The sequence below is a fragment of the Lynx canadensis genome, chromosome X (genome assembly GCF_007474595.2).
Source record: "Lynx canadensis isolate LIC74 chromosome X, mLynCan4.pri.v2, whole genome shotgun sequence".
Lineage (NCBI taxonomy): Eukaryota > Metazoa > Chordata > Mammalia > Carnivora > Felidae > Lynx > Lynx canadensis.
The window spans coordinates 41,995,037-42,010,894 of record NC_044321.2 but is presented as its reverse complement, the minus strand read 5'-3'; the positions used below and the strand labels follow the sequence as shown (position 1 = coordinate 42,010,894).

At 50.0% G+C, this 15,858-nt stretch overlaps 2 protein-coding genes across 7 annotated transcripts in view; both read left to right on the top strand.

Moving 5' to 3' along the window:
• The window catches only part of OTUD5 (OTU deubiquitinase 5), a 29,572-nt gene extending 20,642 nt beyond the window's left edge, over window positions 1-8,930 (top strand). For 2 of the 6 annotated variants that reach the window (XM_030306429.1, XM_030306434.1), the window contains 4 exons: window positions 4,164-4,367; window positions 5,837-6,038; window positions 6,128-6,241; window positions 6,546-8,930. In XM_030306429.1, the coding sequence (XP_030162289.1) occupies window positions 4,164-4,367; window positions 5,837-6,038; window positions 6,128-6,241; window positions 6,546-6,670 (645 nt within the window). In that variant the 3' untranslated portion in view covers window positions 6,671-8,930. The remainder of the gene's footprint in view (window positions 1-4,163; window positions 4,368-5,836; window positions 6,039-6,127; window positions 6,242-6,545) is intronic. The other 4 variants (XM_030306430.1, XM_030306433.1, XM_030306431.1 and 1 more) reach the window with 3 other exon arrangements.
• Window positions 8,931-10,632: 1,702 nt separating this feature from the next.
• Window positions 10,633-15,711, top strand: PIM2 (Pim-2 proto-oncogene, serine/threonine kinase). Its single transcript, XM_030306428.1, has 6 exons — window positions 10,633-10,879; window positions 11,015-11,124; window positions 11,856-11,906; window positions 13,376-13,748; window positions 14,244-14,420; window positions 14,519-15,711. The coding sequence occupies exons 1-6, from the start codon at window positions 10,819-10,821 to the stop codon at window positions 14,680-14,682; spliced, it is 936 nt and encodes a 311-aa protein (XP_030162288.1). The 5' UTR covers window positions 10,633-10,818; the 3' UTR covers window positions 14,683-15,711.
• Window positions 15,712-15,858: the final 147 nt, after the last annotated feature.

The window sequence follows — 15,858 nt, the reverse complement described above, 5'->3', positions numbered from 1 at the left end:
CATCTTTCATGCCTGTTGATGGTTGACATTTTGTGATATGGAGGCACATCTGAGAACTGTGAACCAAGGCTTGGTATGGGTATCTTGGCACCCACATGGATCCTCTTCTGAAACTCAGCAGTTATAGACAGCTGTGTTCAGAGACTTAAAGTGCGGGCCTGGCTGTACTACTTACTGGCTGTGGGACCTAGGGTAGATTACCCAAGTAATCTGGGCTAGTAGCTCAGCCTATACAGTAAGTGCCTAACACTGAGCCTGGTGCCTAGTAGGTGCTCAGAAGGTGGCAGTATGTTTTCCAGCACATGCTGACATTCTCATTCTCTCTCATAAACAGTCATCTTCTGGGGATTTTGCTATCTTCTATTCAGGTTTCACTTCCTATAAGCAGAAAGTGCCCCTGCCTCATTTTAGGAAATGCACACCCTAACACCAACACACCCTCCAATGGAGGGTTTTTTTGTTTTGTTTTTTTAAGTAAACTTTTAATTTTAGAATAGTTTTAGATTGGCAGAATTACTGAAATTAGAGAATTTCCATGTTCCCCACTCTGATTAGCATGTCAGCATAGAACATTTGTCACAATCAAAAGGCAATATTGATAATTAACTAAAGACTGTACTTTATTTAAATGACCTCAGTCTTTCCCTTATGATCTTATCTGGTCCAGGACACCATACTACATTTAGTTGTCTTGGCTCCTCTTGGCTCTGACAGTTTCTCTGAGTTTCCTTGTTTTTGTCTTTGATCTGTTTACAGATCTAGTTTTGCCTTTTCTAGAATGTCATGGAATTGGAATCCTACAGTATTTCAGAGTGGCTTCTCACACATAACACTACGTATTTAAATTTAAGATTCATCCGTGACTTTCTGTGGTCTGATCACTCATTTTTCTTTTTCCTTATTTATTATTTTTAAAAAATTACATAAAAATTGTTTTTTAATGTTTATTTACCTTTGAGGGAGAGAGGCAGAGAAAGGGAGACACAGAATCTGAAGCAGGCTCCAGGCCATCAGCACAGAGCCCGACATGGGGCTTGAACTCACAAACCGTGAGATGATGACCTAAGCCGAAATTGGATGCTTAACTGACTGAGCTACCCAGGTGTCCCTTAAAATTTATTTTTTTAATGTTTATTTATGTTTTGAAAGAGAGAGCACGAGCATGGGAGGGGCAGAGAGAGAGGGAGACACAGAATTCGAAGCATCCTCCAGTCTCTGAGCTGTGAGCACAGAGCCCAACGTGGGGCTCGAATTCATGAACCTTGAGATCATGACCTGAGCTGCAGACACCCAATTGGGGAGCCACCCAGGCACCCCTCTTTTTCCTTTTTTTAAAAAAATGTGAATGCCTTAAGTTTTTTTTTTTTGTTGTTTTATTTGTAGGCTTGGGTTTTTTTTTTAATGTTTATTTACTTATTTAGAGAGAGAGCACATATGCATGCATGCCAGAAGGGGAGGGGGCAGTGGGAGGGAGAGAATCCCAAGCAGGCTCTGCACAGAGCCCAAAGCTGGGCTCGATCCCACGAACCAGGAGATCATGACCTGAGCCAAAATCAAGAGCCAGACGCCCAACCAACTGAGGCACCCAGGCGCACCTAGACTTAATGGTTTAGAAGTTTTAGATCTACCAAAAAATTAAGAAGATAGTATAGAGTTCCCATGTATTCTTCTCTCCGCTTCTCCCGCCCAAGCCCAATAGTTTCGCTATCATTAACATTAGATGACTATGATACATTTGTTATAATATTTGAACCAGTATTGGTACGTTATTATTAACTGAAATCATGATGTCTTTTTAGGTTCCCTTATTTGTGACAATTTCTCACATTTTCATGTTTTTGATGACCTTGACAGCTTTGAGGAGTACAGGTCACTTATTGTAGGATGTTTCTCTTTTGGAATTGACATTTGTTATAATATTTGTACTAATACTGATACATTGTTATTAACTAAAATCATGATGTCTCTTTAGGTTCCCTTATTTGTGACAGTTTCTCATGTTTTAATGTTTTTGATGACCTTCACAGTTATGAAGAGTACTGGTCATGTATATCGTAGGATGTTTCTCTTTTGGAATTGGTCTAATGTTTTTCTCATGATTAGACTGGGGCTTTTGGTTTTAGGGAGAAAGATCACAGTGGTAAAAGTGCCATTCTCATCACATCATGTCAGTAGTATATACTGTGAACATGATTTATGACTGTTGATGTTGACCTTGATTGATAGTGGAAGTAGTGTTTGTCAGATTTTCTCCACTGTAAAATTACTCTCTTTCCCCATTCCCTTTTTCATACTGTCCTGTTTGGAAGGAAACCATTATGTACAGCCCACACTTGAGAAGTGGAGGTTATTCTCTATCTTCTTGAGGGCGTAGTATCTATATAAACTGTAGAATTCTGCAAGGAAGATTGGTCTCTTGTCCTCCATTTATTTATATCACTGTGGACTCAAGGGTATTTCTTTTATACTGGATTGTAACCCAGTACTATTTTTATTGATTTTGATGCTCACATTGTTCCAGTTTTGGCTATTAAGAGCTCTCTTAGTTGGTTCCTACATCTCGTTGACATCCCCCTATCATTGTGGTGGTGGGCCGTTTTAAATTTTGGGTTTTGTTTGTTTATTTTGTTTCATTTTGTAGCACTTTCGTAGCTTCTGGCACTATGAGGTGCTCCAGGTTCATCTTGTGTATTTCTTGCCCCAATTCTAGAACCAGCCATTTCTCCCAAGATCCCTGGTTCCCTTTATTGGAGTGTGTTATTAGAAACCAAGATCTGCAGGTGCCTGGGTAGCTCAGTCGGTTAAGCATCCAACTTCAGCTCAGGTCATGATCTTGTGGTTCATGAGTTCGAGCCCCACGACAGGCTCTGTGCTAACAGTTCAGAGCCTGGAGCCTGCTTCAGATTGTGTGACTCCCTCCCTCTCCCCCTCCCCCTCCCCCCTCCCCCTTCCCCCTCCCCCCTCCCCCTTCCCCCTCCCCCTTCCCCCTCCCCTTCCCCCTCCCCCTTCCCCTCCCCCTTCCCCCTCCCTCTTCCCCCTCCCCTGCTTGCTCACTCTCTCAAAAATAAACATTAAAAAATTTTTTAAAAAGAAAAATCAAGATCTGGATGTTGAGTATGCTCCTTGTTACTGGGGTGTCCTTGCTTCTAGGCTCCTTCAGCTGACAGAGCAAGGAAATATATCTGTGTATACTAACCCATATGTATACACTTACCTAGAAATATTTCTATGTATACTCTTATCTAGAAATATTTTTTTATGTAACCATCTGTATCTATATGAAGCTGCAGTTCTTACTGATACCTCCAACAGATAAGGTACCTCATTGTTTTAATTTGCAATTCCCTGATGACAAATGGTGTTGAGCATCTTTTCATGTGCTTATTTGCCATCTCTATATCTTCTTTGAGGAGGTTGTGTATTTAGACTTTTTTTGCCCACTTTTTAATTGACTTGTTCTAACAATTTTACATACTTTTTGGACTATTACACATGTGTAAAAAACTACGCTTTACATCATAACTTAGTGCACACACACATTGGTGTGTAGTGTGTATATCTGCATTAAAATAATGTTAGAATTTTGTTGAGCAATAATTACACTTAATGCCTGGAATATGCTCTGATATTTTTCTCATTATTTCATATCTCCTAGCCTGACGAAAAGCACTTTCCTACGGTGTCCCACAACTCATAATACCCTATACCATGACAGTACTGTCCTCTTGTCCCCTTAAATGTCCAAATACTCCCTTCGCCCTGTGTACACACAGCTAACTTTTCAGGTCAGGTGATCTTTTCTCCTTGTCCCATGTGGGCATAGGTGAGGAAGGCCTCAGCATTATGAAACTGAGTCATCTCTGGGTAAGGCGTCTTTAAATTCCAGTACCTGGCTGCCCCAGACAGTACTTAAGTCAAAGTGTCTTGGGGTTGGGAGCAGGGCTTCTGAGTGTAGGAGTTTGGAGTGACAAATCCCACTACCCCAGCCTGCCTTCCCCCGATACCTGATGAATAGACAGCCTGCTCAGGGGGGTGCTTAGTAGGAGTACCTGCCTTCCTATCCCCTGTCTTCTGAGCCTACAGACTCATAATCCTGAGCCAGTTCTGTCTCTTGGCTGGAGTTCAGAGTGTCACCCTACATCCCTGTCCTCTGTGCCTTGCAGTTTGCAGAGCAGTCCCTGATGAAGAATGCCATAAAAACATCAGAGGAGTCATGGATTGAACAGCAGATGCTGGAAGACAAGAAGCGGGCCACAGACTGGGAGGCCACAAACGAGGCCATTGAGGAGCAGGTGGCTCGGGAATCCTACCTGCAGTGGCTACGGGATCAAGAGAAACAGGCCCGCCAGGTCCGCGGCCCCAGCCAGGTGTGTCCTGGGCTCTGTCACTGGCCTGGCCAAGAACCCCTTACTTCCCATGCTCTGCCCCCATACTGGCAGAAAAAAATTAAGCAGTTTTGACATTTGGGAGAAAAGGAAGCTCCCAGCCCATTCTGTACCTCATCTTGGCCTAAGTCTTGGCATTGTGCCTTAGAACTCTCAACACCTTTGCAGAACAGGCTCTCTAAAAGAGTGAGGGAGGCCAGCCACTGGTGGTGACACGTGGGATTGATGGGTAGTTCCAGAGGGACGGGCTTTTGTTGAAGGTCCTTGTGCGTCAGGCTCTGTGCTGAGGATGTAAAATCAGGTCTGGCCTGCTCCACTCTCAGAGATCCCCTGTCTACTGAGGAAGACACACATCAGTGAAGCCCTTGACCCTGTCTAGGAGACCAGTAGTTGTGGGGGCTCTGATCAGTCTTCACACAGGAAGGTTGAATGTTTAGGGCAAAGAGGAGGCAGAGCAGGCAGGCATTTGAGGAATCACAAGGAGTTTAGAGTGACTGTAGATGCTGGAAAGAGTTGAGTCATTTACTTAACAAATATTGATCGCAGGTCTGTGCCAGGCATTGTTCTCAGTGTACGGGGGTACATTGGTGAGCCAGGCAGGCCCAGATCCCTGTGCTTGTGATGCTTACATTTTTGCAGAGTGGAACAAAATAAACAGTAAACATAATGAGTACACTAGTTGAGAGGTGGGACAGATGAAACATGTAGAGCAGGGTAAAGGGAATGAGTAGGGCTAAGGGCGCTGAGAGGTCACAGTATTAAATAACGTGGTCAGGGTAGGCCTGAGAGCAGGTGAGATGTGAGCAAAAGCTTGCGGAAGGTGAAGCAGTTAGCTAAGTGCATGTGCCAGGCAAGGCAGAAGGCCAGCAAAGGCCCTGAGGTAGGGCACACCTGGTGTGATTTGGGTGTGGTCAGGAGGCCAGTGTGGCTGAGCAGATGTAGTAGTAAATGAAGTCAGAGGTGGTGGGGCCAGATTGAGAAGGGGCTTGTGGGCTGTGGTGAGGACTTTGGCTTTTACTGTGAGTGAGGCAGAAGCCATTTGGAGGGTTGTGAGCAGAGGAGGGACAGGATCCCCCTGATTGCTGAGTGCAACATGGAATCTAGGGGGCAGGGGTAGAAGCAGGGGCCTGTGAGGCAGAGGCTACTAGAATAGTCCCAGTGGTAACTGATGGCGGAGCTGGCTAGGAAGGAAGGAGAAAAGGGGATGGAGTCTGAATGGATTTTGAAGGTGGGAGTATAGGTTCCCTGTCAAATTGGCTGTAAGGGTGTGAGGGAGGATTAAGGAGCTTACCTTTGTCCTGTGGTCTGCTGTGTGCCCAGGAATGATGGTGGCCTATGTAGAAACTGTATCATAGCCAGGATTCCGGGAGGGAGCCAGCCCTTAGGGATGGGGCATAGGAGGGTCATGACTGGCGTTGGTCCTTCCCTCCTCCTCCTCCTTCCCACTGCAGCCCCGGAAAGCCAGCGCCACATGCAGTTCTGCCACAGCAGCAGCCTCCAGTGGCCTAGAGGAGTGGACCAATAGGTCCCCACGGCAGCGGAGTTCAGCCTCTTCACCCGAGCACCCTGAGCTGCACACCGAGTTGGGCATCAAGCCCCCTTCCCCAGGCACTGTCTTAGCTCTTGCCAAACCTCCTTCACCCTGTGCACCAGGTCAGTGAGTTGGTGACAGGGAAGCATGCCGGGGTTAGGAGGTGCTGCCTAGGTCCTGGGCCCTGCCTCTGACTATCCCTCTGCCCCAGGTACAAGCAGCCAGTTCTCGGCAGGGGCTGATCGGGCTACTCCCCCCCTCGTGTCCCTCTACCCTGCTCTGGAGTGCCGGGCCCTCATTCAGCAGATGTCCCCCTCTGCGTTTGGTAAGCCTCCTCTGTCTAGGGGCCCAGAGGCCAGCTGGGAATTGGGGAGAGAGAAGAACCAACAGACCCCATGAGGGGGGCCTTCCAGACCTCTGGCCATCTACCCAAGAAAAGGGAATTTTTCAAACCCAAGGGATGTGTCCAGGGGGGATCTGAATGGGATTCCATAGGCCCGGAGGAGCCTTCTCCATAGAAATGTAGAGGGGCCTGGATAGGATCTCTCTAGAGCCAGGGATCAGCAAAGGGTGAAGAGAAGGAGGGCTGGAAGTATTCCATCATCCTTTTCCCCTTCCTCTTGGCCCAGCAGGTCTGAATGACTGGGATGATGATGAGATCCTAGCATCGGTGCTGGCAGTGTCCCAACAGGAATACCTAGACAGTATGAAGAAAAACAAAGTGCACAGAGATCCACCCCCAGACAAGAGTTGATGGAGACCCAGAGACTGGAGACCATCTCCCAACCCCCACCACTCCTGCCCTCCGGTGCCGACCCACCTTCTTTGGCTTTCTTCCCTCTTGCCTTCTTCCCTCTCTCCTTTCGTTTCCCTCTTCCCCACTTCCCTCTGGCTGACCCACCACTGCACCCCCTTTCATCGCTGCCACCACCACCATCACCCGTCTCTTCGCCAGCTGACGTGCCCTGTTGCCCCCTGCACAGCACCATCCCTGCACTCCACAGGGGACTTGGGCAAGGGTGCCGAACATAGGCAAGAGGCACACAGAGACAAACCAACTGGCAGCCAGGCAGTCCCCGAGGAGAAACATTCAGACAGAGGAAAGTCTCCCTGCCCCCCTCACTCCCTGCCCTGTTTCTTCCAACTTCAGAAAAACTTGTTACCCCCACCTCCACAATGATGCTGGGAAGGTGCGAGGAAGAAGTGGGAATTCCCCTTCCCAGTACCCCAAGAATGTCTGAGCCTTCAATGTTGAATTTTTTCTTTATTAAAATGTACTTTTATCTTATAAAATCAATCAATCCAAAATGATGTAGACAACAGCATTGGCTCTGTGAAGGCGGCATCTCTGGTTTGGGAGCAGGCAGGCCATGGGCCACAGAGGGAGCACAAAGATGTGGTTGCTGTCTCTAGCCTCCAGCTCTGTGGAGGTGGGCAGTGTCTAGAGTGCAAGCCGGGGCAGGGTGGGGGGCAGGGGGGCAGGTGTCATATGGGCTTTGGACACTGAGACTCTGACCTCGCTGCATTCCTATTGCTTCCACACCACCACTACCACTACCACCACCACCACTGGTCTCTTTGGAATCTTGGGGTGGGAGGCACCTTTGAGGATCATGGCAGCCACTGCCTGCCCAGGATTTGAGTGGGGAGTGGGAGCAGCCTCAACAGATGAGGCACCTGTGCCCTGCAGGTGTTGACAAGATCCACCATCTGTAATGTCCTTGGCACAATAAAACCAAATGTCAGTTTCCCCTGAGCGCCTCTGTTCTGTGTGGGGCATGGGATGGGTGGGGCTTTGGGCAGAGGCGGTGATGGCATAGGCCTTGGCTTGACCTCTGAGGGCTGCATGCTCTCCAGTACGGTATTTCCCCGGGCTCGGGGTTTGTTCATATTTGATTCACTGCTCACTAAACCAACTTCTGGACCTGTTCCTAACAAGAAAGTTCCATCTTTGCCTGCTGCCCCTGCCTCAATACTGGCACGTGTAGCCTGCCCACCTTGTGTCCTGGGGTATGATGGGAGCAGAGGACTATGAGCTTGAGGGCTGGTACTGAACTTCCAATTTCTCTGCCTGCCTCCTTGCCTGCATACGTTTGCTCTTTCCTTGTGATCTTTGATGAGGAATGCTTTGGAAAGGCACAACAGAGGCCTCATATCAACGTAAGTTTAGTGGAATTGACTGGTGGGCCTCCTGGGTTTAAGGAATGGTTAAGTCCTTTCTTATTGATGTCCCCGGTCTTCTAACACCCCTGTCTGCCTTTCCTTGGGGTAAAGTCAAGGCAGAGAAGGATGGCTGGTCCCCATGTTTTGTCAAGAATGGGGTTTGTTTGTTTGCTGTGCCTCACTAATGGGGCCCATGTGGAAGGGTGCATGTCCAGGTCTGCCGGTGAGGGCATGGCTGGCCAGGTGGCCACCTGTGGGGTGTCTGTGGAATTCACTGGTCATGCATGCAGATGTTGGAGAGTTGGTTTGAAACCTACCTGGCTTTTTCTAGATGTGTGGCCTTGGTCAAATCATAGGCTCTGTGAGTTTCAAGGGTCCTACCACGTGTCCAACAGGAGTGATTAATGTCTACTACCTCACACTCTCTGGTTGTGAGCACAGAGAGAGAATGCATGTGGTCAATATAATGTATGATAGCATGGTGCCTGGCACGTTCTGAGAGCTCAGATGTTAGCAGATAGTATTTATTATCCTAATACTGAAGTTTCTGCACCATTTGGCCCCTGCCTACCTCTTGCTGCTCTGTCCAGTTTCATTGGCCTCTGCCTGGAATTTGCCCTTCCCCTGTCCTGAGCCCCCAACCTTGTCCTTCAAGATGGGTAGAAGGTCACTTTCTGAGAAGCCCTGTGTGACTCCACATTCTCACTTCTATCCACAAATGTGTCTTTACTCCTTCCCCAATAACTGTGCAAGGGCTGTGATGCCTGACTTAATCTGTGTATCTCTTAATATCTGCACCCCTGCCAGGGCCTGGCAGGCTTACGGTAGACCCCTAATAAATACTGGATGAATAAGGGAGAGTACATGTGTGTATTTGCTTTTTGAGTGTTGTCTGTGTGTGACTTTGGTGAGTCCAAGTCTTCACATGCCTCTCACAGTGTCTCCAGTGTGTGTGACAAGGGCTTGTTTCCAGGTGTGTCAGATGGTGACTGAGTGTGGGACTCTGTCTCTGACAGTTTATGCCTGTTTCTGAGACAAGTGCATGTCTGCGTGGGTCTGTCTGTGACAGTGCATCTGTGGTTTCATTCTGATGTGGTGGATGTCCGTTTGTATTCCTTTGACAGATTCTAGGTAGCTATTTCTGGACAATTTCAGTGACAGCGCTGCATGTTTGCTGATTGTGTGTCTGACTGGGTCTCTCCACATCTGTTTTTGTGACACTGCCTATCCATGTGGCTCTGTTGCATAAGTATTTATGTCTGCCTTTGGAGCAGTACTTGTGTGTCTCTGGAGCATCTGTGTGTCTTCCTGTGACAGCCACGAGGTCTCTCATTTCTGGGACAGTACAAGTCTTCCTGTGATAGTGTGTGTCTGATGGTGCCAGTATCATGACAAGTTCTGGTGGTGGTGAGTCTGACATTTTTGTGTCATTGTCACATGGCAACGTAGGTCCATGTGAGTCTCTCTGGAGTGCCTGTCTTTCTGTAACAGTGTTTCTCTGGGTGTCATTCTGGGACATAACTGGCAGCATGCCTGCCTGACAGTGGATGTCAGTCTCTGTGACAGTACGTGTCTGCATCTGTGTCATGTAAGTTTACATGAATGTGTCTGACAGTATGGGTTTTGTGTATATCATATGGTACTTTCGTGAGTGCCTTGAGTGCATATCTTCTTGTGGCATGACACTGTACTTATTTTTCACAAATTTGTGACAGGATATTTTGCCACCTGTCTGAGTTCTCCCCGTCCGTCTCTGCCATTTGGAAGCATACCCCCACGCCACCATCACTCTGGCTTGCTCCTCACCCCCGCCCAAGATCCACTTCCCCCTGCCATTCCAGATTCTAGACGTGCTGACTGGGCTCGTGGCCAAACCTAGCCAGGTCTGGCCAGGTTAAGGGCTCTAAAAACACACCATAGGCCTCCGCCTCAGGGCTTGGGAACGCTGTCTTTGACCAGCGCGTCCCCCGCGGTGGTGGTCAGGAGGGCTACCCCTCCCTGGAAGCTGGGCGGATTCTTCCAGGATCCCCGGCTTCAGTTTGGGGGGAGAAGCCGCCGGTCGCCTTGAGGGCTCTGGTCCTGGGTGTTGAGCACTCTTCGGAGACCGGGTCCAGGGTAGCCACAGGCTCGCATTCTTAGAAGCCGGGCCTGGCATTATCTCCGCGCTAATCTCGAAGCAGCGGCTGCAAACCAACTTCCTAGGAAAGGAGGCGGTGCAGTTATTTTTTTAAGTTTATATCTATACACATACACATACGCATATATATAAAAACAACCTCCCGCAACAACCAAAACAAATGCGGTCGCTGCAAAGGGATTCCCAGAACCGGTATCCTCTTCGCGCGCGCCCCCCCACATTTGCATGCGGGCCCGGCCCCCGCGGAAGATCCGGGCATGTATTTGCATAAGGGGGTACTTGAAACGTTGAGGGTGGTATGCAAATAAGGACTAGCTCCGATTGGCTGGGGTACAGCAGGTGCCGCGTTCGGATTGATCAAAGCCAAGTGGGCGGGGCTGTCGCCCGGGGCGACTCTCTCGGGAGGCGCGTGCCCCGGCTCAGTAGCGTTAGGGCTGGCGCGCGCGTCGAATCCGAACGTTGCGCTGTTTGAGGGCCCTTCTGGGCCACCAGCTTCTCTGCCTTCCACCCTGGCGCCCCCAAGTCCTGGCTCACCAGCCTCGCTGCCCCGGGCGTCCACGCCCTGCGGGCTCAGCGGGCTCAATCTGCGCAGCACCTCCTCCATGTTGACTAAGCCTCTGCAAGGTCTCCCCGTGGCCCCGGTGACCCCCACGCCGCCGCCAGGTGAGCGAGGCTCCCCTACCGTGACTAGGCCGGGCGGGCTGAAGTGATTGAGGGCGGCGCGGGAGGAGGGGAGGAGAGGGTCGCAGCCGGGCTCAGCACGCAGCCACCCTGACTTCCTCGCCCCCGCCTGCGTAGGAGGCAAGGATCGGGAAGCGTTCGAGGCCGAGTACCGACTTGGCCCTCTCCTTGGTAAGGGGGGCTTTGGTACCGTCTTCGCAGGACATCGCGTCACAGACCGACTCCAGGTATCCACTACGAGGGTCCTGGGAGGGTCAGGGGTGTGCGTGTGCGCGTGTGTGTGCGCGGCGGGGGAGGGAGTCTCGGGGCCCCGGAGTCCCGGGGCTGGGATGCTGACTGACCAGGGGATGAGCCAACAATGTGTGCGTGGTAGGGTCATGAGGACCAGGATCCAGGTTGGTGGGGGTGCCCGAGCGCGCGCACGTGCGCGCGCTTGTTTGTGTGTGTGGCGATCCAGGTGGGTATGTGGGGGGAGGGGGGTTTCAGGGCAGAGATTCTGGAAGTCCAGGGGGGTGAGACTGAAGACTGGGAGGTCGTGAGGACTCTAGATTCTGGGATCCAGGGGATATGTATCTGTGTGGGAAGGTGGAGACTCAGAGCTGAGATTTGGGGGATTTTGAGGGCAGATGTCCAGCGTGGAGTCCTGAGGACCAGGACCCCGGTAGAGAGTTGGGGTGTCTTGGAGCTGGATGGAAAGATCGAGGGCTTGGGGTATTAGGAAATTCAGAGCTGAGGAGCTGGAGCGAGGGGCCTGAAGCCTGAGAAGGGAGAACCCAGGGCTAAGGATGATGGGAGAGGTGAACTTGGTTCTGGGGACTTGGAGAGCAGGGGAGAAGCTCCAGCTCATTTTGGGTTGTGGCGTGGCGAGGTTGGGACCAGAAAGACTGGGGTGAGGGTCAAGACTAGGAGGGGCCTGGGGGTCGTCCGCTGGTCCCCTCACCTCAGCCCCCTTCTCCAGGTGGCCATCAAAGTGATCCCCCGGAATCGTGTGTTGGGCTGGTCCCCCTTGGTGAGTATCTTTGGAGTCCTGCCTGACCTGGCGACGCCATCTCTGACGATGGGCCCTGGCGAGGGACTCACCCCCTTGCCTTTCTAGGGCTTGTATGATTCCCTGGGCCCTGTAATGGTGAGAACACTCTTACCAGCCCGTGTTTACTCCCCTGTGGTGACATCCACACCTCCAAACAGTTCTCACCCCAGCTACCCCCATGGCCTTGGATTCTCCCCTCCAAACCGCCTTTCTCCTTCTCCCTCAGAACATTGCCTCGGGGGCTGCCCGCGGGGCATGCTGGTGGGGAAAGAGGGGCAGAGGTCACTGGTTGCCATGGTGACAGTGGCTGCTTCACTCCGGCCGTTAGAACGCTAACGGACAACTGGGCGGGTCTGGGCTAGTTGTAGGAGTGCGAGCGCCCCCTGGCGGACTCTAGGGGAGAGTGCGCCCGCGCAGGTTGTGGGACCCGGAGGGAGAAGGTGCGCCTGCGCAGTAGCGGAATTTTCACCACCGTGAGAAAACCTGTCTGCGGCTGTGCAAGTCAGTGGACTGGCCGGGAGAGGGCCCCACCTCAGGCTGGGAGGCTGCTTCTGGCAGCCCTTGTGCCCGCGTTGGGCTTCTAGCGTGGGGCGGCTTTTATGGCCTAGCATTTATGCCTTTTATTGAGCACTGACTGTATGTCTCAGGTTTTGCTTCATCATCAAAGCTTACTGTGTTCCAAGTCCCACTGAGTAGTTGCAACACAGTTCTATAGATGTTTGGTGTCAGTGACAAAACATCACATGATGTTGAGTTCTTACTTTGTTCCTTTGTACTTAATCAGCTTCAGCTATTTAACAAATGTATATTGAGCACCTACTATGTGCCAGGCACAGTTTTAGGCATTTGGCAAAATATTACATTTATTGAGAGCTAATTTTGTGCTAGGTCCTTTCTACTAATTGCTTTTACCTGTTTAACAAACATGTATTAAGCCCTGCCCTGTTACCAGACCCTGTTCTAGTGTTTGAGCTATGTCAGTGAACAAAACATTACAACTATTACACAATAATAGTATTTATTGAGTGCTAACTCTGTGTTAGACTCTATGCTATAGAGTACTTTCAGCTATTTAACAGCTATTTATTGAGCATCTACTGTATGTAAGGTACTATTGTAATCTTTTCTGAGATGCCAGTGAACAAAAGATACCCTATTACATAGTAGTGTTCATCAGTTGCTCCTTCTGCAGAAGGCTTCTTTTTTTTTAAGAACCACTTTCATTTATTCAAATAGTTACTGAGCCACATGTTCATAGGATTTTGGCTCCAACCACCTTTGCAGTGGCCCTTAAGGCTAGGGAACTGAGGCTCAGGGAGGGAAGTGGGTTGCTGAAGACCACAAAGTCAGGAGGCTGAGGGGCTATGAATTAAGTTCAGGCAAGAAGTCCGCCTCACAGCTGCTGCCCTGACGTCTGTGTTCTCTCTTTTCTCCTCTTCCCCTCACAGTCAGACTCAGTCACATGCCCACTGGAAGTGGCACTGCTATGGAAGGTGGGTGCAGGTGGTGGGCACCCTGGTGTGATCCGCCTGCTTGACTGGTTTGAAACACCAGAAGGCTTCATGCTGGTCCTCGAGCGACCTTTGCCTGCCCAGGATCTCTTTGACTACATCACAGAGCAGGGCCCATTAGGTGAAGGCCGAAGCCGCTGCCTCTTTGCCCAGGTAGTGGCAGCTGTTCGGCATTGCCATGCTCGTGGAGTTGTCCATCGTGACATCAAGGATGAGAACATCTTGATGGACCTTCGCCGGGGCTGTGCCAAACTCATTGATTTTGGTTCCGGTGCCCTACTTCATGATGAACCCTATACTGATTTTGATGGTAAGTCTTCCCTAAATCTCAGTGGGGGGATTTTTTACCTTTTATCTTTGTGGTCTCTTGATCATTGGCCCCTAGTGCTGGGGTGTCCTGTAATCCTTGATCTGTATTGCACCTTTGTAAGGTTCTTGATCTTTAATACTGGGAATGCTCAAGCCTTGTCCTCTGATAAAGTCCATCTTCTGACAATGCCTAGACCTTGTTCAGGGTTCTTATTCTGGTAAGGGGATTGTGTTATCCTGAATGTTCCTTTTCTATCTGGTAAAGGGATCCTACTGTTACTTTTAAGTGCTTTTGTTCTGTTGAGGGCACTCTGCTATTACCTTTTTCTAATGATGAGACTCTGCTGTTATTTTTAAAGAGCTCCTATTCTGGTGAGGGAACCCTGCTCGTGTACTGAGTTCTCTTAATTCTGGTGAGGGGACCACACTTCCTGGGGAGGGTGAGGTGGGGGAAGGGCATTATCAGAGAGTGGTCTAATCTCTGGCTTGTGTGCAGGAACAAGGGTGTACAGCCCCCCAGAGTGGATCTCTCGTCACCAGTACCACGCGCTCCCAGCCACTGTCTGGTCACTGGGCATCCTCCTCTATGACATGGTGTGTGGGGACATTCCCTTTGAGAGGGACCAGGAGATTCTGGAGGCTGAGCTCCACTTCCCTGCCCATGTGTCCCCAGGTGAGGCCTTCACTGGTCCCATCCCAGTGGACTGCATCCTTCCCAGGGACTAGTGCCCCCAACTGACTGCTAATCTTCTGTGTACTTCTGATCTGCAGACTGCTGTGCCCTAATCCGCCGGTGCCTGGCCCCCAAACCCTCTGCCCGACCCTCACTGGAGGAGATACTGCTGGACCCCTGGATGCAGACACCAGCTGAGGATGCATCCCTCAATGCCCCCACGGGGGGTCCCACCCCTTTGGCCTGGTCCCTGCTGCCCTAGTCCTGGCCAGGCCCCCACTAGTTTAAATACCCGTCCCATGGCATGCCACAGGGATAGATGGACATCTGTTGACCTGGTTATACAGGTCAGTAAAAATCCAGTGTTACTAGGGTCAGAGATTGGGGATCAGGGATCAGGAGACATAAGCCAAGTCTGCCGAGTCCCCATCCCAATCCTGCTAAGGAGCCTTCCTCCCAGAACTTACGGTCTCTTATTCTGGAGGGGGGGACTTCCATTATTTCTCATTTTGCTAAGGATGTTTATTTGGTTTGAAGTTACTTCCATTCTGAGCCCCAGGACTCTTATTCTGATAAGTTGTAACCCCTACACTGGCACCTCCTGCTACCACCGCACACACTTAGTTTAAATGCTCTCACTTGGGCAAGGGTGCTTTCCTTCCAATGCCCCAGCAGCTCTTATTTTAGCAAAGGGACCCTTTCCCCTAGCCCAGGGTCTATATTCAGTCAAGCTGCTTGCCTACCTCAGCCCAGGGTTGTTAATTCTGGGAGAGGTAATGCCCTATTGTTATTCCAGGACTTTTTAAAAATTTTTTTTATTATTATTTTATTTTATTATTATTATTTTCTTTTTTTTTTTGGTGAGGGGACCCTACTCTGTTATCCCAAGTGCTCTTATTCTGGTGAGGAGAACCCTTCTTCCATGATTTGGGGAAGGAATGGAAGATGGACACCACCAGAGTCCGCTAGGATGGGGTGGATGGTTTTTTGGGGGATGGGGTGGGGGAAATAAGTCTTGTTTGTTCTCCTGGGCCCCCCCCCTCCATCTTTTTCGGATTCTTGCTGCCTCCTTCTGAGCCAGGATTGTCCAGTTGCTGAAATGTAAATACTTATGTATTGGTGGGAGGGGAACTCCAACTGTGTCCTCCTCTTCCTTCTCCCCCTGCCTGGATTATTTAAAAAGCCATGTGTGGAAACCCACTATTTAATAAATGTTATAGAATTAGAAGCGACTGGCCACTGTAGATGCAGCAAGGAAACCCACTACTTAATAAATGTTATAGAATCAGAAGCGACTGGCCATTTGTAGATACAGTGAGGCAATTATGGAGCATCTGTATGCTGAGCCAAGAGGGAGGTGGGCTGGAGCTCTCCTCAGCTCTTGGGGATTCTTAGCCTTGTGGTACCATCCTAAAGCTCCTTTAGGGTTCATTTAAGC